This window comes from Takifugu flavidus, chromosome 9 (genome assembly GCF_003711565.1).
Source record: "Takifugu flavidus isolate HTHZ2018 chromosome 9, ASM371156v2, whole genome shotgun sequence".
In the NCBI taxonomy this organism is placed as follows: domain Eukaryota; kingdom Metazoa; phylum Chordata; class Actinopteri; order Tetraodontiformes; family Tetraodontidae; genus Takifugu; species Takifugu flavidus.
The window spans coordinates 8,790,961-8,813,978 of NC_079528.1; the positions used below are offsets into that span (position 1 = coordinate 8,790,961).

The 23,018-nt window shown below is 52.1% G+C and overlaps 3 protein-coding genes and 2 long non-coding RNA genes across 7 annotated transcripts in view; 3 read left to right on the forward strand and 2 right to left on the reverse strand.

The window, feature by feature from the left end:
• The window catches only part of glra1 (glycine receptor, alpha 1), a 38,121-nt gene extending 37,882 nt beyond the window's left edge, over positions 1–239 (forward strand). The window contains exon 7 of the mRNA XM_057044067.1: positions 1–239. This exon is cut by the window's left edge and continues 1,317 nt beyond it. The gene's annotated coding sequence lies outside the window, so the exon portion shown is untranslated.
• A 3,544-nt stretch (positions 240–3,783) lies between these two features.
• LOC130531508 (uncharacterized) lies at positions 3,784–12,609 on the forward strand. Of its 2 annotated transcripts, none has more exons than XR_008952111.1 (4): positions 3,784–3,874; positions 11,487–11,639; positions 11,714–11,781; positions 11,941–12,609. It is a non-coding gene; the product is annotated as an uncharacterized LOC130531508 (long non-coding RNA). The 2 variants fall into 2 exon arrangements; XR_008952110.1 differs by lacking the exon at positions 3,784–3,874 and adding an exon at positions 9,257–10,663.
• On the reverse strand, positions 5,744–9,261 carry g3bp1 (GTPase activating protein (SH3 domain) binding protein 1). The gene is made up of 11 exons (XM_057043503.1): positions 9,147–9,261; positions 9,000–9,081; positions 8,698–8,871; positions 8,533–8,623; positions 8,220–8,313; positions 7,770–8,016; positions 7,592–7,696; positions 7,187–7,304; positions 6,989–7,114; positions 6,795–6,904; positions 5,744–6,728 (listed from the first exon to the last, which is right to left on the reverse strand). The coding sequence occupies exons 1-11, from the start codon at positions 9,239–9,241 to the stop codon at positions 6,477–6,479; spliced, it is 1,494 nt and encodes a 497-aa protein (XP_056899483.1). The 5' UTR covers positions 9,242–9,261; the 3' UTR covers positions 5,744–6,476.
• On the reverse strand, positions 12,359–20,656 carry sparc (secreted protein, acidic, cysteine-rich (osteonectin)). Of its 2 annotated transcripts, none has more exons than XM_057043519.1 (10): positions 20,507–20,656; positions 16,065–16,130; positions 15,783–15,839; positions 14,840–14,927; positions 14,058–14,179; positions 13,847–13,967; positions 13,530–13,663; positions 13,041–13,189; positions 12,815–12,963; positions 12,359–12,735 (listed from the first exon to the last, which is right to left on the reverse strand). In XM_057043519.1, exons 1-10 carry the CDS (start codon positions 20,639–20,641, stop codon positions 12,707–12,709), a joined length of 1,050 nt encoding a protein of 349 aa, XP_056899499.1. In that variant the 5' UTR covers positions 20,642–20,656; the 3' UTR covers positions 12,359–12,706. The 2 variants fall into 2 exon arrangements, with proteins under 2 accessions (XP_056899499.1, XP_056899498.1); XM_057043518.1 differs by having other exon boundaries at positions 15,687–15,839.
• On the forward strand, positions 15,848–22,893 carry LOC130531512 (uncharacterized). The gene is made up of 4 exons (XR_008952115.1): positions 15,848–16,289; positions 16,364–16,507; positions 20,446–20,707; positions 21,699–22,893. It is a non-coding gene; the product is annotated as an uncharacterized LOC130531512 (long non-coding RNA).
• Positions 22,894–23,018: the final 125 nt, after the last annotated feature.

Sequence of the window (23,018 nt, forward strand, 5' to 3'; positions counted from 1 at the left end):
GCTTAGCATCAGTCAAGTCTTCTCTAAAACATTTGGGTTGGAGGTCATGAAGGTCTCGTGGTCGGTTCTACTGGAGTGATGAGAGTTGGTGTCTTCATCCTTCCTTTCATTTACAAATCAACTCTGGAGCTGATGCTGGCAGTCTGTTTCCCTAGCCTAGCCTAGCCTGGCCTAGCCTAGCCTAGCTAGCCTGGCCTGGCCTGGCCTGGCTTGGCCTAGCCTAGCCTAGCCTAGCTAGCCTGGCCTGGCCTAGCCTAGCTTAGCTTAGCTTAGCCTAGCCTAGCCTAGCCTAGCCTAGCCTGGCCTGGCCTGGCCTAGCCTAGCCTAGCCTAGCCTGGCCTGGCCTGGCCTAGCCTAGCCTAGCCTGCCTGGCCTGGCCTGGCTTGGCCTAGCCTAGCCTAGCCTAGCCTGGCTTAGCTTAGCCTGGCCTGGCCTAGCCTGGCCTAGCCTGGCTTAGTTTAGCCTGGCCTAGCCTAGCCTAATGTGTCTGTCACTTGTCACTATATGAAAATTGATTGTTGATTATGTTAATTATTGGCTGTCGTTTGTCTGTAGATGTGAGTGAGAAAGAAGAAATGGAACCTTTTTTTCCCTCTTTGATAAGCCAATGCTATGCTAATAACCTCCCAGTGCTATGCTAATAACCTCCCAGTGCTATGCTAATGCGTCGCAGTGCATTAATCTTGGAAAGGACTATCTGATTTACTTGGATGGAGTTCTTTTCTTCTCTTTTTTCTCACATTTCTCTTCCTATTTTATTGTTAATTCCTCCCCATAAACACGTTTTGTGTTGCACACTTCCAACATCCTCTCAATTCATCATTGCTCATTAAAGTTCTTGGATTCAGCGTCCGAAGCTTAACGTGAGTCGACGGTTGATCTCCTGAAAGCGTCTAAAATCCCATTTTTCTTGCTTTCCTCCTCTGAGGAACAAGCTTCCGTTCCATCCTCCAGCGTCTCGTAGGTGTCGCAGGTGGAACGTCTTATTTTCTTCTGATTTCTTCAGTGGTTTGAAGGGCTAAGTCACATTTCTGTTCTTATTCGTCCCAGTGTGACGTGAACATTAAAGTGCCATGAAATTCGTTCCGAGCCCAAATCTGACCGATAATAAATGCGTAACGAGCAACATAACGGATCACCGAGGACGATGAACCGCCAACAAGTCTGTCGGCACAAAAAGATTGTTCGGAGTGATTTAAAGTGTGGACGGCGCCAACATTCCCTTTGGATTCGCTCGTTTTTATGTATTTGTGTATCTGGTTTATGACATCGTCCTCCATCGTCCTCCATCGTCCTCCATCCTCCTCCATCGTCCTCCATCCTCCTCCACCGTCCTCCATCCTCCTCCATCGTCCTCCATCGTCCTCCATCCTCCTCCACCGTCCTCCATCGTCCTCCATCCTCCTCCATCGTCCTCCACCGTCCTCCACCGTCCTCCATCCTCCTCCACCGTCCTCCACCGTCCTCCACCGTCCTCCTCCACCGTCCTCCATCGTCCTCCATCGTCCTCCACCGTCCTCCACCTCCTCCACCGTCCTCCATCGCCCTCCATCGTCCTCCACCGTCCTCCACCGTCCTCCACCGTCCTCCATCGCCCTCCATCGTCCTCCACCGTCCTCCACCGTCCTCCACCGTCCTCCATCGTCCTCCACCCTCCTCCACCGTCCTCCACCGTCCTCCACCGTCCTCCATCGTCCTCCACCCTCCTCCACCGTCCTCCACCGTCCTCCACCGTCCTCCATCCTCCTCCATCGTCCTCCACCGTCCTCCACCGTCCTCCACCGTCCTCCACCGTCCTCCATCGTCCTCCACCGTCCTCCATCCTCCTCCACCGTCCTCCACCGTCCTCCACCGTCCTCCACCGTCCTCCATCGTCCTCCACCCTCCTCCACCATCCTCCATCGCCCTCCATCGTCCTCCACCGTCCTCCATCGTCCTCCATCGTCCTCCACCGTCCTCCACCGTCCTCCATCGTCCTCCACCCTCCTCCACCGTCCTCCACCGTCCTCCATCGTCCTCCATCGTCCTCCATCCTCCATCGTCCTCCATCGTCCTCCATCGTCCTCCATCGTCCTCCATCCACACGACAGATTGGACCTGCAGCACCTGGAACAGGTTAAATCACCACTAACGTAGCTACACAAACATGTTGAGCCACAGTTCTGAGAACAGCTGGTGGAGCATCAGCTGGTTCTGGCCCCCCGGGGCCCAATACAGGCCTCAGCCATCCACACTTAGCCCAGTCTGTTAGTGCCAAAGATGGAGCATCCGGACCAGTCCAGAGCGGCACCAGAACTGGCTCAGAGCGGCACCAGAACTGGCCCAGAGCAGCACCAGAACTGGCCCAGAGCAGCACCAGAACTGGCCCAGAACAGCACCAGAACTGGCTCAGAGCAGCACCAGAACTGGCCCAGAACGGCACCAGAACTGGTCCAGAGCGGCACCAGAACTGGCCCAGAGCGGCACCAGAACTGGCCCAGAGCAGCACCAGAACTGGTCCAGAGCAGCACCAGAACTGGCCCAGAACGGCACCGGAACTGGTCCAGAGCGGCACCGGAACTGGCCCAGAGCAGCACCAGAACTGGCCCAGAGCGGCACCAGAACTGGTCCAGAACAGCACCAGAACTGGCCCAGAGCAGCACCAGAACTGGCCCAGAATGGCACCAGAACTGGTCCAGAGCGGCACCAGAACTGGCCCAGAACGGCACCAGAACTGGCCCAGAGCAGCACCAGAACTGGCCCAGAGCAGCAGGCCGCCCAACAGTCGTGTTTCCTCTTCTTGTCCATGTGGAGGCTGAATAAGCAACTAAAAATCCCGGAGCTATAAACACGTCACATGACCACGTTACAGCGCCACCGTGTGTCCGCAGGCGTAGCTGTTTATATGTATCATAGCTTCATCATCGTCATCGTCGTGTTATGGTTGTGATACTGTATAAGGGGGCGGGGGGGGGGTCCGATGCTGTATTTATGCTGACGGGTGATACAAACTGAAAAAGGAACGTTGTGTTCAGGGAACTTCGTTTCCCTCCACAAATTCTGAAATGGATTTTAAAGTAGCATGTTTTTTTTCTTCGTCAAGGGTTTAAATTGATTCGTTCGGAGGCTTCGTTTGACCCTCGTAGTTTATCGTATCCACTCCTGGATCGCCGGGAAGGGAAACAATGGAATTATTCCGATGATATTTATTTCTGTTTGTTTGCACAAGTTGGAATGGCCTTAATTTTGCTTTCCTCACTTCTCTTGTGTGTTGGCACAAAGTGCACCGATTTGATTTGCTAAATTTACATTATTGATGCTTCTAATCCCAGAGTGCAGAATATAAGAATATTTAAAAAAATCTAGCAAATCCTTTTTATTTTTCTTTAATCTGAGAAACAATATTTTGCATGAGTATAAATGCGATGGCAGATATTTTGGCTTGTACAAAAATGTGCAGCAATTTGAAGAGAAAAACAGAATGTACATGTCTGCTGTATCTGTATATATCAGTATTTATTGAAATATGTCCTACTAATTATTCTATTAACAATTAAAGGTTTTATGAACAAAATCTCTTTACTTGTTTTTGACAATTGTCGCGGTTGTTGGAGTTGGATCTTCTTTCTGTTCGTTGACTCCAGAATCTGTGTAATCATGGAAGAAAACGCATTAAAGTCGCAAACACACGACTCCGCTGTCGCCTTTTATTTACCTGCGTCCCGCCTGGAGCTCAGGCCACGCCCCCAATTTACAAATGACGACATTCTCGAGCTTCACAGCAGCCAATCGCGCACGAGCCGGCGCGTGCCGGACACAGCTGCGGTTAATCTGGAAAACGGAAACGTTCTTGCGGAGATCTTCGCCCTCAAAAGTGCGCGGAAACACGCAAAAGGTCGGTTTGTTTCCTTCATGGTCTAAAATTCTCCGCTGTTTGATGAGCGGAAGTAGATTTTTACACGAGCAGAAGTAGAACGAGACACGTTTGACCTCTGTGACCAGAAGCACGCGCACCGACTGAGTTAATCACGTTTTACCGAGTTTATGAGGAAACGCGGAAGGGTTTGATGTGTGTGTCAATGTCAGCGAACCGACTTTTCACACCAAATACAACAGTTACGAGTTTTAACACTCAAATCCTCCCATAGACGAGGCCCCTCCCACTACTCGATTGCGGCCCCGCCCCCTGCACCAGGAGGCGTGTCCGGTCGTCGTCATTCAGGTGTAATTCTGGAAACGGTTGTGACCGACTGTTTGGGAGTTCCAGATAATTCTAATAATTAACACGGCTACTAATTATGTAGTGGGGGTGTTCACACAGTGGGACCTCTACTTACGAAATTAATAGGTTCCGGGAGTTGTTTTCGTAACCTCAAAATGACGTAAGTAGAGACGCGTTTTCCATGTAACTGCCCTAATCCGTTCCAAGCCCCCAAAAATTCAGACATAATTTTTTTTTTAAATCATAAAAATGCATCAAAGCATGTAAGAAATACATGTTACAATTAGATTAGCGCACAATAAATGTAGGAATTCAGTGCAAGGCTTCTCCAGGAATGTACCGACCACAACATTGTATATGTTAAAATTTGATAGTCAAGTCATAAAGATATTTTTTTTAAAAAAGTTTGAAGTACGTTAGCAGAGCCGCGCACCTGTGTAAATATGAGCGTAGTTTGCCATCTGCTGGGTAAAGTTAGCATTGCACGGCACTCGCCCAAAACACCGCGGTTTTGATGACACAACGGTAGCGAAGCGCCGTTTTTAGCTGCTGAGCTAAAAAGCGTTCGAGCCTTGGAGACCATTTGTCTGTCAGTGTGTTGATGTCGCGTATGTTCTATACAGAAGTTGTAGCTGTAGTGTAGATTCTGTAGCGTTAGTTTAGTAATTCTTTGCGTTGTTAGTCCGTGGTAATTAGCGAGTGATGCTAGCTAACATATTAGCATGTGGAGCCGTGTCGTGAGTTATATATAGATCGTCTTAGTGCGTTTGGTGTACGTGAGTGTTTTTTATGCTGTTCTATTTTCTGTATTGTTTCAGTTTTACAAAAATATAACTCAGTGGATAAAAGAAACAACACAGTTGAGCCTTGTTGTGGTTCTTTCGAACTTCATACCGTTAGCTAACTGCCTAGCCTCGCCCGAGAGAGAGAGAACGCGTCATGAGGGCAGTACAAGGAACAAAATGAACTTTATTACAGGCTAATCTTACATTAGCCGTCATTACTAGCAACGAACGTTAACACTTGTGGTAACACCGCCATCTAATGGACAAACATACGAACACCCACAATAAATAAAAGTTAAACGAAGGCGACGCTGGGAGACACACAAACTTGTACATATTGACGTCCCTCCTAGCCAATGGGATGACAGGAAGATGCTAGGCGATAGCCAATGGCAGAGCAGCTACAAGCAAGTTCGCGTTTGCTAAACTCCACGAGCAGCGAGTAGCAGCGGTAGCGTATTTTTGACCTTCGTATCCTGAAATTTCTTTCGTAACAAGAGGAAATATTTTCCCGCCGAGACGTTTCGTAACCTGAAAATTCCGCATGTAGACGTTCGTAAGTAGAGGTCCCGCTGTACCTGGAACTGTCAGTCAGAGCCGATAAAGGGGGCGTGGCAGGCTGCTCTTGGGTCTGATTGGTTGTTTGATTGGGGTAGTGGGCGGGGCAAAGAGCCACTATATAGAGCAGGTGACCAGCGTTTCTGCCTGTCCAGAACCAGTGATGGTTGGTGGGACGTGAAGAAGAGTCAGACAAGACTTAAAACAGTAAATCAGTTTTAATTTAGTTCTCTCGTCGGCAGGTGAGTTCATTTTACACATGATGACAAATGAAGTGCGTGACTAAAAAGCCTAACAGGATATGGATACGTGCTCCAGTCAGACACGTCCGTGAATCCACACATTAAAAGCCAACATCGCCATCGCTCAAATAAAAGCACGAGGGTTCGACTCATCCATCGTGATACGGTGGCAGCAATACACAGGATTGCCCGAGCAGTAAAGTACACGTTCCTTTAAGAAACAGGGAGAGAGAACGCGATAAACAAAAACCTAAACGCTGGGTTCATAATCCCCATTTCAAGTAGTATTAACCCTTTTATCATCTGTCTGTATGGTTCAATTTAAGAAATTCAAGTTCAGCAATGAAAAACAAAAAGATGACTAAAGAAGTCCAGATAATACGTGTTGGAGGAAGGAGACGAGGAGGAGTAAAAAACGAGTGACATTCTGGGAGCAGAGGGGCGGCCGTCGTCACGACAACCAAAACCCGCTTCGATTACCAACAGAAACCCACCGGAGGAGGAGGGAGGAGGGTGGAGTCAGGACACGAACATGCTGGAAACCCAAACTAACTTCACGTTGATCCTTCCTGCCGACTTTAGCTTTTGTGGTGCAACAGAAACGGGGGAGGGGCCGTTGGTTCGGTTCCTGTTGGGCCGATGGATCAGCACGGTAATCGAATGCAGGTCTGGCCCTCAGGAGGCGGAGCTTCACTGGCGTTGAGCAGAGTAGCGGCCCTCGTTGGAGCCGGCGCCGCGGCCTGAGCCGAAGCTGGGCTTCTGTGCCAGCCCTCCACGGCTGGGGGGGCCCCGAGGTCCGCCGCCCCCGCCCCCTATTCTCTCTCGGGGCCCGCCCAGCCCTCCTGGACCGCGAGGCCTCTGGTCCCGCCTGTCGCCCTCTCTGGCAGACCGGGTCTTCTTCTCCTCCACGTTCAGTCGGACGTCGCCGCGGAACTTTATCGGCTGTGAAAGGAAACAATCAGGTGACCCGATTCCTTAATGTGGAGATTCCGGCTGTTGACTAGTTACCCTGTTACTGAGGATCTTCTGGACTGGCTCGGGATCATCGAACACCACAAACCCAAAGTTGGGCAGTTTCCCACCGCTGTTGATCCGCAGCTCCAGGACGGTACCAAAGTCTGGATGGGGGGGGGGGAGTGGGTGGGGGTGGTTAGTCTCATGCACGTTGACATCTTTAAGAAAAGCTGCTGGATCAAACATACTTTCAAAGAACTCCTTCAGCTCATTCTTGTCCACATCATGAGGGACGTTGCCCACGAACAGCTGCTGGGAGTCGGGGTACCTGACCACCCGCCGCCCCTCGGACTCCCCCTGCTCCCCCTCCCGGACTGAAACGAGGAAAAACCATCAGAGGTCTGAACGCTTCTGTGTGGAGGGGCACTTCCTGCGTCAGGTCCTACCTGGCTTGGGTCCTCTGTGTGCTGGTGGGGGGCCTCCGGGCCTCTGTTCTCTGGGTCTCTGGTCCCTCTGTGGTCTCTGTGTGGCGGTCTGAGACTCTGCCTTCACCTCAGCGCGGACCTGCAGCAAGCAGCAACATCTGTGTCCGTCTCATCTACACGCATTTCTAATGTTCTATTGGTCAGACAGGACACGACTGAGTTAGCCCCGTTAGCTTTAGCCCCGTTAGCTTTAGCCCCGTTAGCTTGTCTCATACTCCCGATTAAACTCAGCCGTTTCATTCCTACAGTGACCTCTGCTGGCAGAGGTCGGGAGTGGCACCAAAGCTCTCCTAGTCCTGATGAAGGACCTTCATACGGGACCTGATGCCAGGCAGGAAGCAGCTTGATCAGATGATCCGAACTCACCGGTGCTGTCGGCGTGACTTTGACAACATGTGGGGGGATTCCTGAGACAGGGACGGCCCCACTGGGAGGGAGGTTCTTACTGGTGACGGATGCCCAGGAGAAGGACTGTAGTGGCAGCAAACACACTTAATGACCCGAGTAACGGCCGCTCTGATGTCATCGCCGGGTCTGGACCTACCCGGTTCTCCTCAGGAGCGGCGGTGGCAGCTTCACTGGGACCCGTGGGGGCTTCTGCGGCGGGCGGGGCAGCAGCGTGGTTCTTCTCCGACGGCTCCTCGCTCGTGTGCAGGTCTGTCTGAGCCTCCAGCATCGCCTCGGCCTTCAGCTCGGTGACGGCGACCTCCGCCTCCTTCTCCACCTCTGCCTCCGGTTCCGGGCTCACCGCCGCCGCGTCCTCGTCGTCGCCAGGAACCGCCGGCTCGGAACTGGTGGAGGCGGAGAAGAAAATCCGATCATCTTTTAGCCAGAAGTCAGGAAGAGCTTTGGAACCGTGAGAGATCCAATAAAACCTGATCACCCTCACAGCAACCTCCCTGTCTGAGCTTCTCTTACCCACAATGCTCTGGGCCCCCAGCACCCCCCCCCCCCGCGTCACTTCTGTGTGGAATGTGGGAACGGCGACACTCACCAGGACACGGGGTTGTAGAAGGCAGCAGACTCCTCCGTGGTGACGTCGGGGGATGGAACCTGCTCCTCGAGCTCCTCCACCTCGTCCTCGGACTCTGAAAAACAGGCGGCAACGATCAATCACACAGGAAAACGACGCCTCGCCCGTCGGGCTGGACTCTGATGGGTCTGTGGGGGGGGCGGCTCTGGCTCCAGCACCCACCACCGCTCAGAGGAAGCACAGGATTGATGGTTGGAGCTCCTCAGAGGAGCAATGGGCTGGAAACGGCCAGGAATGTGACGCTTGTTGGAACGGGAAGAGTCCTGGATCTCACCTTCTGGAGGCTCCGAGTCAGAGTCAACAAACACCTCGTCCTGGTAACGGAACACGTCGTTGTGGACGTAGAACTTGTTGGCGACGGTCCCCTGGAGGACACGAGCAGAGCGTGAACAACGAGGCACCCGCCGCCCGGCTGCCATCGAAGCAGGAACCTACGAACCTCGGGGGCCAGGACGAAGGTCTGCATGAACTTCCTCATGGGCTGCATGTTGTTGGAGAGCTCGCCCATCACCTGCACCACCACGCCCTCGTTCAGGGTGGCGTGGGCGTCCACGTGCCTGATCTTGGTGTGGCAGTCCCGGAAGCTCAGGGCCATCACCCTCTTATGGATCTCCTGCAGAAAGGGAGACGTTACCCAGTGAGTGTGTGTGTGTGTGTGTGTGTGTGGTGTGTGTGTGTGTGTGTGTGTTGTGTGTGTGTGTGTGTGTGTGTGTGTGTGGTGTGTGTGTGTGTGAGACTCACAGATTGGCCATAAACCGCCTCCACCGGTTTGCCGTTGCCGTCCAGGCCGCCGTGAACGTAGGAGGAGTTCTTCCCATAAAACCTTGAAACCACGTTGAGTTACTGGGTGGAGATGAACCCAGGAAGCTGCTGTGACGCTGAACCTACCTGTGCAGGTAATCGGGGGCCTGGTTCAGGAGGGTGTAATACTGTCGGACAAACTCTCGCCCGACCAGCTGGGCACTTGGCTTCTCCATCACCATTTCTTTGGTCAACTGGAAATCTCTGGACAGGAAGCGAATGAGTCAGTCGAGGCTCGAACCCGCAGCGTCGACCACTTCCTGTGTTTTACAGGAAGTCCGTCGCTCGCCACAGAACAAACCAGAAGCACCTTTAGGTGCAAGAAAGGGGCCAATTTAACACAAACTCCCGACCCAGGTCACAAGCTTTAGATGTTCCACAGAGTGGATTCTGGTGGCCCAGGTGGAGCATGTCCACAGAACCAGTTCAGAGAACTGGTTCCAGAGTATCACCTCCAGAGGAACAGCATGCCTGTGGTTACCACGACTACGCCAGTCAATCATTCAGGTGTTTGGAACTGCTGCACCGTCGGAATCTAAAGAAGGTGCATTCACAGCTGGAGGTTCTACCAGAAGAGTCAGAACCTTCAAGAATCTCCTCAGAACCAGATACAAAATCACCACCGAGCAGAAATTGCTTCCAATTACAGATGCAAGAAAGTCCCGAGTCAAGCGCCCAGGTCAGTGTTGCACCTTAAAGGTGCAGTTTGGGTCACTGGTTCCGGTCTCACAACCCGGCCCAGATACACCAGGAACATCCTGATGTGGATTCTGGGCTGTTCACCTCTGATCCAGCAGGCTGCCACACCTGTCCAGGCGGACCAGGACCCGACAGACTGATCCGGATCCTCGTCCATCTCGGCAGCATGGCACAGACAAAGGGCCGCGCCGGGCCGGGCCGTGCCAGCGCCGTCGGTGCCGCTCACCAGCCCACCGGGCCTTCGCACACGCTCGTCGCGATGATCGGGGCCGGGAACGGTCCGTCCAACCTCAACGACCCGTTCCCAGGTTCAATGAGGACCGAGCAAGAACCGCTGCTCGGGCCTATCACGGTGACAGCTGGGCCCGAAAGTGGGGCAGCAGAGCCGGGCTCAGGAGCCGCGACACGTGCCCCGCGGCCCCCCAGCGACACTTCACCGAGGACAGAAGGGGAAAGTCCCGGGAGCGGGGCGAAGAACCTGGACCGGGAGGCACAAGCGTCGGAAAGCGTGAAGAAAAGTGGAGGAAGGAGCGCGTTGGAGACCGAAACGGTGGAAGTCACGACTGAATGAGCTAAAAGTAGCTACACGGCGGCGGTGGCTACGTGCTGGACGGGAGGATGAAACGGCGCCACGGTCGGTCCGAAAACAGCCTCCAACACCAACTCCTCACCGCACAACGTCCAAATCACCCCGAACCGAATCCAATTCGACGAGAGACGGGACGATTTCGAGGAAAATCGCTGCGCTAATGCTAACATGCTCAACTGAACGATCGCCTTGAGGCCAGGACGTAGACGCAGCCCAGAAAAGCGACCCGATTTCTGTCGGGAACAGGATTCCGAGAGCGCCAAACGCTATTTTAGCGTCCATCCGGGAGGGTTTCGGGAGAGAGGCGCACTTACCGGTGGGTAATTGAGCAAAACACCCGTTGATTAGCTCTAATCGAGTGATTTCACTGAATCACCTCGGCGGATGCCAGACACACTTGGGGCTTCACAACGTGCTGGGCTGCTCACTTACCGGTTTCAGCCGCACAACCTAACTTGAGACTCCGCCCCGGACCTCCCATTCAGCCAATCACGCTCAAGGATCAAGTTGTATCCACCAATCAGCGCCGGCTCCAATAAACGCCTCCATCTGAAGCCAATCAGAAAGCGCTAAGCGCTACCTGGATCTTCCAATAGCACCAATCATCTTACAGTAATGGCCGTAGGGGCGATGGTTTCATCAGCCGGCGTGTGCCGGTTGGTTTTCATGACCCCGCACACGATGCACCGAAAGCTTTTCTCCACGTGAGGGCGAGTGTGTTTAAAACGGGTGCGAACAGACAAAACATTCCGATTCTAATGCGATATAAGACCATATAAATCACATTTAAAACAGATCTAATTTATAAGAACGCAGAGTCTCAGACATTGTCACGGGGGGCTCTACAGTCTGCACAGTTGTGTTTGTACCTCTACAAACTGGGTCAGGAAAACTACAAATCCTTTTAGGGTAAAAAGAAATCACCTGAGGGAGGATTCATCTTCCCGGGACAGAGGGGAGATACCACAGAGAACATCAGCATTCATCTCAACTGTCCACGTAGTTAAATTAGTCTAACGTTAAAGTGAGCTGGACCTTGAGACGCCTGCTAACGTGGAAGAAGCTCAATAAAAGTTCTGTTGATGTTTTCTGTCTCTGGGCTTTTGTGTTTCCCTCAAACAGAAATCTCGTGATTTTAGACGTCCAGGAAACCTCCACAACTGTGACTTTAACCTGACTGTAACCTGGTTACTGAACAAGCTTCAACTGTGTGAGGGACCTGTTGAACGGAAACAACCTTATAAAGTGTGTGGAGCAACAGAAATGTGCTGATTGTGCTGCTGTTTCAACAGGTCTGACATGTTTGTGCTTCGCTTTTTAAGCCTGGAAGACTGATGAAGCCAATGCTTTGCTTTTCCTTTTTAAGGATCTTGCAGGAGACACGGTGGGACATGAAGACAAGTCTCAGCCACATTCTTGAGTCTGGATGAATGGGTGAGGATGGTAACAAGGTCACGTCTCCCAGGGGAAGAGAAGCTGCTCATGCAATTATTATTATCATCATTATTATTGCTGCCGTTTGACATGTGTGATTTAGGTTTGAATTAATGATTCCTACATCAAGTCATCACAGATGTTTCCACTTCCTGTCAGATTAAAAACACACTAGAAACAGATGTGGGGCCACGAGCAGATGTCCAACAGTCCACCTCCCAGAAACGGTGTCCTCCAAGATCAGTGTTAAATCCAGGCAGTGGGATTTCGGAACGTATCCAGACTGTTTTCCAAGAGTTGAAAGTTTGGAAAAGAGAAAAAGCCTGAGAGCTTCAGGACAAACAACCAGATCCATGAAGATCTGGAAGCATCCGGAGATTTTTTTTCACATCTTTTAATGACATTTGTTCATAGAAAAATTTGCGTTGTGATTAAAAATGTGAACTGTAATTTTAAAACCAACTCTCGTCCTGCCCCCCCCCAAATGTCCCTGATGTGAGGAAATCAGGACAACCTAAAGCAGTAGTCAAAATATTCCAACAATAAAAAGGACCATAAAGCTCAAAAACGGACAAGATTCTCTTTAGAAAGCAAGAAGAGCGAGCATTTATTTAGAAACTTTATTTTTGCTTTACAGTTGGGTCTCCTCCAAGAAACAGGTCCAATTCCAGCCCCGATCAACAGAATCTAAACCGTAGAATATCATCGACATACATTTACATCAGAGGTCTTCAGTTCTGGGTCTTTCGTTAAATTTAAAGTAGTTTGTTAGTACAGACTGTCGTTTATCTTAGTGGTATAGGAAAGAAAAGTCATGTATGAAAATAATCATTAGGAAGTATTTGCAGTTAGCACCGTTATGGGATTTCTGCCTAATCTGGGCATCAGCGCCTCGTCCCGTCTCCGGCTGCTGGCGAGGACGAGCTCAGATGATCAGCTCCTTGTCGATGTCCTCTGAAAACACAGAGACGAGAGGGTTAAAGTCTGCAGACGGACTCCGGCCGGGACGTCTGTCCCCCCGGTGGACACTCACGCTCCTTGACGCCGAAGCAGGCGGCCCACTCCTCCAGAGCGATGTAGTTGTCGCTGTCGGCGTCGCACTCCTCAAAGAAGCGGGTGGTGCAATGCTCCATGGGGATGAGGGGAGCCCGCAGGGGGGAGAGCTCCGAGTGGGTCAGGTACCTGTGACCACAACCACAGGTCAGTCCCCCACTTTATCACCTGCCCGCAGAGAAGCCCCGCCCCTCCCGGTCACACACCCGTCGGCAGGGTGCTGGTCGAGCTGGCCGAACTGCCAGTGGACGGGGAAGATGTACATGTTGTAGTTCTTCTTGAAATCGTGAGCCAGCAGGTCCAGAGAGTGTTCGCCGGCCTGCAGCCTCTTCTCGTTCTCGTAGATCTTCTTCACCTGAGAGAGGGAGGACACGGACCAGCAGGTGAGCGGGGCACTTCCTGCTGAGGGGTGGAGCCAGGCCACCGATCTTCGCAGGTGAAGAGGCTTTACTGTCTCATTTCCTTCCAAATAACGGTTGGATATTGTGCAGGAAATACACAACGTGATGTTTGGAGCGTTCGAGTATTGTTGCCTAGCAACGCGAGGGAATGCACCTCATTGCCAAAATCTCTTGTGTTGGTTTACAGTTGCATCCTGTTCAACATTTTAGCCTCTTCAAAGATCCACAAATGTAGAAGAGCTTTTCGTGAATGCATAGTTTAGAAAATCAAACTACAGCAGCAGAAGTTCTCACCCTGAGCTTCTGCTTCTCCGTCAGCAGGTTGTTGTCCGTGTCGCGCTCGTACAGCGTCACCAGGACGTTCTTCAGCCAGTCCCTCATACGCAGGGGGAACTCGAGCAGCTCGGCGTCCACGCAGGGCTCGATGACTGCAGGGACGCCGCACAACAGCTTCAAAAAGACGCCGAGCAGGAAAAAAGCAACATCTGCACTGTACAGCCCAGAGAGCTTCCTGGAGTCTAGCTTTAATTTATAGAGAAAACCCTAGCCTGACGTATGTGCGTAACACCACCTTGATCTCCGTTTAAACCCTTGAGTCCTAACAAGCTCACATTTGCAGGGTCCAACGTAGTCCAGGTGGAGCTTGTGACCCTTCTTGGTCCCCTCCAGGGCACACTTGGTGGCGAAGAAGTGGCAGGAGGTGTCGTAGGTCTTGTTGTCGGTGCCGCAGACCTGGACAGGAGGAGTCCTCAGTGTGTGAGTGTGTGTGTGTGTGTGTGTGAGTGTGTGTGTGTGTGTGTAGGGGGCGTCTTTCACACTCACATGCTCAAACTCTCCCTCAGCAGGGGGGCAGCTGGTGGCGTCCTGACACACACACATGGGGGTGTTGCTCTCGTCCAGCTCACACACTTTTCCCTTCTTGCACTGATAGTCCAGGCAGGCATCTGTGTCAAAGGTCAACCCAGGCAGGAGCTTTAAACCCGTCATCGTTCACCCTTAAACTTTAAACCCGTCATCGTTTATCATGAAGCCAGTTTAAACTTGAGTTTACCGTCCTTCACCTGGTTAAAACTGGTTCTTGTCTCTTTTTATCTTATAGATACGTTTAGCTTCATATTCAGGGAGGAGGAATTCAGGTTCCTCCTCCTCCTCACCTTAATGTGCTTCACCTGTGTGTAACTGGCTCCGCCCCCTCCCTCTTTATTTAACCCCCCCATCCTGCTCTAGCTCCAGATCGTTCTCCTTGTTCTCCCTGAGCTGCTTGGGACCGTTGGTCCAGAATAATCCCAACCTGCGTCATGTGGGACTGTTTTTGTTGAGTTCCTGTTGGTGCAGTTGCTCCTAAAACAGGGCGGAACGTGTAATTACTGCCCCCAGGATCATCAGCCTGTTATTATGGTCGCTCCAGTCGCCCAGAAAAGCAGCCAGAAGAAGTTACACCAGAAAAAAGTGAAAATCTGATGATCCTGGAGGATCCGGTAGGTCCACACAGGTGTGTGCCACCTTTATGCAGATCAGGTTTGTCATTTAAGGAATCTTTAGATCTTTTACATCAACAGAAAGGATCTCAGATTAAACTCGGACTGATAAATTACAGGACGTACTCTCCACCACGTCGTCTTCGACAATCTCGATGGCCTCGTCGAACTCGCCCACCTCGATCTGGACTGGGTTGGCCCCCACCTCGGGCTCCTGAGGAGAGGTCAGAGGTCAGACGGTGGGCAGCTGGAAGGGTCGCGTGCAGAAGATCTGATGTGTTGAGGTGGAGGACGTGGACTGTTGACAGGGCTCTGATCAAATAAGCTTCTGTGTGCAGCAGAGTCTATTTCTGAACCAGGTCCACCTAAACCAAACCACCTAAACACCCCAGAATCCCCGACTAAACACAAAATACAGCTGAAACGTCACCACCAGAGAAGGTTCCTCCCTCAACACCAAACGGCGTGTGGGAGCAGCCAGACCATAATATCCAATAACAAGCCGCTGGGTTTGCATGTGGTGAAGCCATGAATAACGTAATGGCTTCCTGAGGGCCTGGCGGGCCCAACCAGACGGCTAAAATAAGCAGCTGTGGGAGCGCTGGTCCCGCTGGGCCTCTGCAGCAGGAAGTGATGCAACGTTCCCACAAAGTCCTGCAGAGACGAGGCTACAGGAGACGGACACAACGCACCAGCTTCTGATCTTCATCCATCCCAGCAGCTGTTTGGACTCCCAACACGAGGTCGAGGCCAAATCAGCAAGTTTGTTCCAGTTCACAAATGTTTGGGCAGATTCAGAGGAGCTAAATCCCGACCAGCTGCTGTTTGTTCCAGCGAGAACCGACCTGGGAACGTTCGGGAGCATTTAAGGAAACATCGATGGATCAGTGATGAACTTTGGATCAGCAACAGGAAGCTGCTGTCAGCACTTTAAACCCTTCGTCGTTTATAACTTGAGTTTCCCGTCATTTACCTGGTTAAAACGTCCTGATTCTTGTCTCTTTATCTTGTAGATACATTTAGCTTCATACTCGGGCTGGAGGAACTCATCAGGCTGCTCCTGACTTACCTCCACAACTGGCTCCTCAGTTAGCAGCTCCTCCACAAAGACCTCCTCTTCCTCAGTCTACACACACACACACACACACACACACACACACACACACACACAGATATCCTCAATATCCACAGAATGACAACACACACAAGGACAGGAAGTGCTCTTGATATAGAGCAGACACACACACACCACAAAGGCCTGTGTGGAATCTTAAACGGGAGCAGCTGAAGAGGAACGCCGTGGTCCTCAGGAAAGCACACAAAGACAGGAACACACTGAGGTAGCACTTACAGGAGCAGCCGTGGCAGAACCAGCCAGGCACAGGACCAAGAGGAGCCACACCCTCATCTTCTCAATCTGTGGAGAGGAAAGTTCTTATTAGCTCTAAAGGAAGATCCATCATGGAGCGCTGCTACGTTCCTGAGCTGAGGAACCACAGGAGCCCTCGGAGTCTCTTTATGCTAACGAGTCTATTAAATGACTGATTAGAGCCGGAATGGACCGGAACCATCATAAGTGAGTCTGGTCACAGAATATGGAAACTCTGGCTGGTTCTACCCAACACACCTAATTAGTCTGTGCTTAATTAGTCTTCAGGAACCGACGTGTTATCGTGCTGCAGTTGGGAGGTAAACAAGGTTTTACCCCCCACCCCCACCCCCCCACCCACCCCCCCTTCGACGGCCTCCATCTCCAAAACCTCTTGAGCTTGATGATCACCGTGGAAACCATCGGTAAGTTTGAACTTTCTGGGCTTGTTGGAGGATCCTGGAGCCTCCTCAGCCTCAGCTGAACATCTCGCCTGCCACCATCATTCATGTGCTCCCCGCCAGGCTCCTCTCTGGTGGGTCTTCATGGTGCAGGAAGTCCTAATCTCTCCTCTCCTCTATCTGTTCCGTTACCACTGCTGTGTTTGGTCCTCCAGCATCGTTTAGTGATCTCCTCCTCACAAGGACGGAAACATTCCACCCAGACATCCAGAAACAATCTCTTATCTCATATTGCTGCTCCTGCAGCTATGGCAGATATGAGGAGGAAATTCCTCACGGAGAGGGTCGGAAGGCCGACTGAGCCAACACGGTTTCTCCAATATCCCCCGCAGGAGATCAGCAGGAGGATAAGAAGCTTCACAAAACCGGGATTTAGAATAGCTGGAATTCCAGAAGCTGAGGAGGAGGAGGAGGAGGAGGAGGAGGAGGAGGAGGAGGAGGAGGAGGAGGAGGAGGAGGAGGAGGAGGAGTCGTCAATAATACACATGGAACTGGGAATTCTGCCCTTGTTGAATTCAGCCAACACGTGCAGACAAAACGGGCACAGAACAACATCACATTGAGAAGAACTGGACGTGCCGTTCTGAGGGTGGGGCCACCTCCTGGACGGCTGCCAGCCGCCTGGAAAACTGCACAAAGTGCTGAAGGTGTGAAGGCAGCGGCGTGTTTGGACAGACGCCGTGAAAAGAGCAGCGTTTGCAGACAGTCAACAACGTGGGGCCGGCGCAGATGTTTGAGCGGAGCCTCCAGCAACACAAACCCTGCGGAGAACCTGGCAGACAAAGGCAGGTTCTCCTGGGCGAGTGGAAGCACTTTTATGCTGTTTCCACCATGTAAACGTGGGTGATTGACGGGTGCAGCTGGGGAATTCTGCCCTGACAAGTTCGCACGAGTCTGTTTTCATGGGGTGAAAACGTTTGAAGGAGAAACGTTTGATTTGTTTTCCTCCCTGGAGACGCCTCATACGGAGCCACGCGCTGCGTTCAAGGCCCCGGGAGGCTTCAGGCTGGTTCAGGTGATCAGGCATCTACAGCGGCTCCTGACGGTCCGCAGATGTGGAAAACTACTGCAGCTCTGGATGCAAACAGCCTCCTGTAAACAAGGAACCTTCTCTTGAACTTCCATCCTAAAAAAAGCTGCACGGAACAGAAACGAGGCCTTCTGCTGACAGGAAACTTCAGGAATAACGACCTCAAACAGCTGACTGAGGGCGCAATGTGATGTCAAAATAAGAGCACACAGGGTTTTCCAGAAGTCCCTGGGGTCAGTGTTTGACTTGGAGGGACGCGGCGTTCCCGCCGTACGTCCGCTCCTTCAGACGGCTGCAGCTGCGTCGCCTGGAAAAGACGGGAGCTGATCTCGGAGCAAAAACAAATTATTTTATTTGGAAAGTTGCTCATAATCAAACAGCCGAGGCTCAAAGACAAACTTCAGGCTGGTGAAGGGGCTCTTTTACCTCCGAGGAGAAAACAACTCGCTCTCTGGCTCTAATGCGTCTTATTCTTGGAATATCGCTCCGCTTCTGTCTCTTTTTCCGATGCACTCCCAGAGGAATTCTTTCCTCCTCATTTGGTGACATAACAGCGTTACGGAACAACTAAAAACACCTCGGCTGCAGGAAGGAGCACCTGAGGAGCACGAAGGTGCTCGGCTTCATCAATCGCTCCATCAGAGACGGTTCTAGAGGAGGATCCTCCAAACCTGAGCTGAGCTTTGATCCATTAACTGCAGAAGTTTCCTCAGCAGGACCTTCCCTGGTTCTGTTTACGCTGATTGTTGAAGGTTCCTCCTCCAGTCAGAACCATCAGAACCATCAGGGCGCCCCTGCTTCTTCTCAAACGGATTCTTTTCTTCTGAACAGGAAATCGGACACCTGATGATCTCGGCCGGTCTGGAGAACCGTGGAGGAACAAAGAGTCGTTTCACAGAGAAACCAGTCAAAGAACTGGGACACAAAGAGTCCAAACAAGAAAAGTTGAGAGCAGGAAGGTCCGGGTGGAGGTAACCTGAGGTTCTCGTCACCTGACCCCCCCCCCCGATGGCTGTCTTGTGAGCTGGATCAGTGATTCCTTAACAAACAGGATGAAGGGAGCCTGGAATGTTGGGATCTGCTTTAGAAGCTGCTCAGGCTCCTGCAGGCTGCTGTGTTCCAGCCTCAAACTAAAGTTCAGAGGTCAGAAGAGTTTGATTCCATCAGTCAGACGAGACGACCGGGATCATCAACGTTCCAGAGGACGGAAGCTTCTCCATCTTCTCATGTTCTTTTATTTCCTCTTTGGTCAATAATATTTGTGCTCTCTTCTTCTTTCTCTCTCTCTCTCTCACTCACACACACACACACACACACACACAATCCTTCCATCTTGTCAGGGATCTCTAGAGGGTCCCCAGCTCCTCCTCCTCTTCCTCCTCCTCCTCTTTGTCCTCCTCCTTCTTGTCCTTCTCCTCTTCCTTCTCCTCCTCCTGTTCTTCCTTCTTCTCCTCCTCCTCTTCCTTCTCCTCCTGTTCTTCCTTCTCCTCCTCCCCTTCCTTCTCCTCCTGTTCTTCCTCCTCCTCCTTCTCCTCCTCCCATCACAGAAGTGCATTAAACCAGTGCAGGGTTCCTCTCCATCCCAGTACAACCATCTGTTTACCTGCTCTGTCCCGGTCATGTGACACTTCTGATGAGTGACATCCCATCATTTGAAGACAGCTGAACTAATGGTCAGAAACAGCTGGTCACACATCACCATGGCAACCTGCATTCCTCTGCATGAGAGTAATGTGGGAGGAGGCCGTCACAGCGGGACGAGGAGGCGACAAGAGAGCTGTGTTGGAGGAACTCTCCTCGGAATCCTCCCCCCCTCCTCTCCTCCTCCCCCCCTCCTCTCCTCCTCCTCTGCTTTATCTTTGTTTATTCCCTCCTTTCTTTTTTCTGTGTTTCTTTCTGAATTTAAACTTCAGAAATGTCCAACAGGCACCTCGTAAATAAATGATAAGAAGTGAACTCTCCTCCACTCAAACTCGAAGCTCCCCCCCTCCCACTCCTCCTCCTCTCCCCCTTCTCCTCCTCCTCCCCTCCTTCTCCTCCTCCCTCCTCTCCCCCTCCCTCCCCTCCTCCTCCTCGCCCTTCCTCCTCCCTCTCCTTCTCCTCTCCTCCCTTCTCCTCTCCTCCTCCTCCTCCCCTCCTCTTCCTAATCCTTCTCCTCCTCCCTCTCCTCCCCCCCTCCTCCCCCTCTTCTTGCCGATGTGGCACCACAATACCTCCACACAGGAGGAGCGGCTCTTTACCTGCAGGGATCTGAGCTCCGTGTTTAACATGAAGACACAAAAAGTCGCTTGTATGTTTTTGGTGTTTGACGACATCTCAGGAGAAATTTGACAGATGGAGGAAAAAACCCGACAGTGTCACAGAATCAAACAATTAAACACAACTCTCTCTCTCCCTCTGTCTCTCCCCCCTCTCCCTCTGTCTCTCTCCCCTCTCTCTCTCCATACATTCTGCTTTGTCTCTCCCCTCTCTCCCTCCGTCTCTCTCTCTCCCTGTCTCTCTCCCTGTCTCTCTCCCTCTCTCTCTCCATACATTCTGTTTTCTTGTCTCTCTCCCTCTCCCTGTCTCTCTCTCTCTCCCTCTCCCTGTCTCTCTCCCTCTGTCTCTCCCCCCTCTCCCTCTCTCTCTCCCTGTCTCTCTCCCTTTGTCTCTCCCCCCTCTCCCTCTCTCTCCATACATTCTGTTTTCTTGTCTCTCCCTCTCCCTCTGTCTCTCCCCCCTCTCCCTCTCTCTCTCCGTCTCTCTCTCTCCCTCTGTCTCTCTCTCCCTCTGTCTCTCTCTCCCCCCTCTCTCTCCCCCCTCTCCCTCTGTCTCTCTCTCCCTGTCTCTCTCTCTCCCTCCATTCTGCTTTCTTGTCTCTCCCTCCGTCCAGCCTGATCCAGTCAGGTCCAGTGTGTCCTAGTCAGGATTTTGGGCTGAGTGGGAGCTCTTACCTTCAGCTTCACAGACACGACACCCGAGCGAGAAGTCAGCAGTGAGCGGAGCCCCGAGAAGATCTGCCAGCCTCCCCAGTTCACACTGGAGACATTTCCAGTGGGACGTCCCAGTTTAGCCCCCCTCCACAGCATCACCCAGACCTACAATTATCCCCTCCCTCTTCCTGTCTGGGGGAGGAGCAGCTGGTTCTGACTCTGGTGAGTCTGGATTTTCCTTTACTAGAAGTACAGCACACACGCGTGTGTGTGTGTGTGCGTGTGTGTGTGTGTGTGTGGTGTGTGTGTGTGTGTGTGTGTGCATACTGAGCACACCCTGATGCTGGAGTCAGATGAGGCTACGATAATGGAAACATACGTAAATTTTCTATCAAAGGTTGAAATTGACTACAAACACACTATAAAGCACTTTGTACACATGGAGAAAATGTGAAGGACATTTTTCTTCACTAAATCCTGGAAGACAGACCAAACCAGTCCAGACTAAACCAGTCCAGACTAAACCAGTCCAGACTAACCAGACCAGTCCAGACTAACCAGACCAGTCCAGTCCAGTCCAGACTAGACCAGTCCAGTCCAGACCAGACCAGTCCAGTCCAGTCCAGTCCAGTCCAGTCCAGACTAAACCAGACCAGACCAGACCAGTCCAGTCCAGTCCAGACTAAACCAGACCGGACCAGTCCAGTCCAGTCCAGACCAGACTAAACCAGACCAGCCCAGCCCAGACTAAACCAGTCCAGACTAAACCAGACCAGTCCAATCCAGTCCAGACTAAACCAGCCCAGCCCAGACTAAACCAGTCCAGAGTAAACCAGCCCAGTCCAGCCCAGCCCAGACTAAACCAGCCCAGTCCAGCCCAGCCCAGACTAAACCAGACCAGACCAGACCAGTCCAGTCCAGACCAGACTAAACCAGACCAGTCCAGCCCAGCCCAGACTAAACCAGACCAGACCAGTCCAGTCCAGACTAAACCAGACCACACCAGTCCAGTCCAGTCCAGACCAGACTAAACCAGTCCAGTCCAGCCCAGCCCAGCCCAGACTAAACCAGCCAGTCCAGCCCAGCCCAGCCCAGACTAAACCAGTCCAGCCCAGTCTGTGAAACCAGCAGACTGGTGCAACAATTTATAGCTGAGCTGTTGCTGCTCCAGCACAGGACAGAACATCTGAGGGTGGATCCGTCTCATTAACAGGACAATTAATGACTCATGAGGATCCCGGCGCTGAGGTTCTGCCGGGCTGGTGGACCTGCTGCCTGACTCTTTCAGGGCAGAAGTCTGCAGAACCCGACCGCTCCTACAGAATCTCCAGCACCAGAATGTGCTGGGGGGGGGGCTGTTCCCACAGGCCTGATGTGATGTGAGGAACAGCTGGATGATGATGCAACGTGGCATTTTCCATCCTGCCTGGAAGCCACAGAGCCAGGCAGCGGGGGGGGGGGTTACGGCGTGCCACCCTTCTAGCTCAGGTTCTGTCTCTTTAGTTGCACCCTGACCCCCCCCCCCCCCCCCCCCCCGCATACGTGGCAGTTGTCTGTTTGACTCAACACGTCTCAGGGACGAGGACGCTAACGAGGACTCGGGCTGCAGGTCTGAACACGCCGTCGGGCAGGAACCTCTCACGTCTGCTCTAACACGTCTCTGCCACATTCTAGACATCCCAGAAAATGTCAACGTTCTGAAAGCGTCAGGTCTGAAGCAGCTCAGCCAGACCCCCCCCCCCCCAGAACTTTACCTCCGGTTGGGTCACCTGTATTTTATGGACGTTTTAAACCTCCACGGTTGGACACATGGAGGATGAATACCTGAAGCTCCTGGAGGTTCCAGACATGCAGGAGCTTCAAACACCACTGAAGAAGACACTGACGTCTCTGAACGAGCCGAGCAGGTTCCTAAATGGAGCAGAACTCGACCATCAAAGGACGCTTCTGAAGAGCCTGTTCCAACAGGCCGAGGAGAACAAAGCAGATCTTTCCTGCTGATTATTTCTGTACATGTCTCGACTGTAACGTATCTGATTGTTGCCTCCATCAGAACCCTCAAGCTCAGGTCTGGACCTCCAGAGTCACAGCGTGAAGGATCCCATCTGGACACCATGACAGCCCCAATGTTAATGGTGAAGGTTCACACTCGTTCCTTGGGTCACCTGACCGGTGCGGTGGGGGCCGTGACCTCCTGACCTCCACCTGCTGTCGTCTGTTCCATCTCTGATTACAGATGATCCAATAATGTGGATTCGTTTGTTACACACCAACAAAAATAACAGGATGAAGCAGTGGAACCTTTGGGAGTTCTTACAGAGGTGAAATTAATTTGCTCTGAAATAAAATCCTGTTTAATTAAAAGCTCTAAATGAGTGTCACGCGCCCCCTGGTGGTGGACGACGGTACTGCTGCTCCCTCCCTTCTAAGAGCGTAAACGTTTAAAATGTCAACATGAAGCCTGAGGTCTTCTCAGCTGCCCTATAAAGGTTCCTGTGTCAGACATAACACTCGTCACACTCGCGACCAGGCT

Bases quoted from the DNA above. Each gene is read 5' to 3' on its own strand.
- g3bp1 (XM_057043503.1), bottom strand. From the start codon at position 9,241: ATGGTGATGGAGAAGCCAAGTGCCCAGCTGGTCGGGCGAGAGTTTGTC. The intron at 8,872-8,999 runs GTGAGTCTCACA...CCCTTTCTGCAG, and splicing joins AGGCGGTTTATGGCCAATCT to GAGATCCATAAGAGGGTGAT. The intron at 8,314-8,532 runs GTGAGATCCAGG...CCTGTTTTTCAG, and splicing joins TGACTCGGAGCCTCCAGAAG to AGTCCGAGGACGAGGTGGAG.
- sparc (XM_057043518.1), bottom strand. From the start codon at position 20,641: ATGCTGTGGAGGGGGGCTAAACTGGGACGTCCCACTGGAAATGTCTCC. The intron at 14,928-15,686 runs GTAAATGACGGG...ACCTCTCCTCAG, and splicing joins AATCAGGACGTTTTAACCAG to GAGCCCGAGGTGGGGGCCAA. The intron at 14,180-14,839 runs GTACGTCCTGTA...CCTTTGACACAG, and splicing joins CGAAGACGACGTGGTGGAGA to ATGCCTGCCTGGACTATCAG.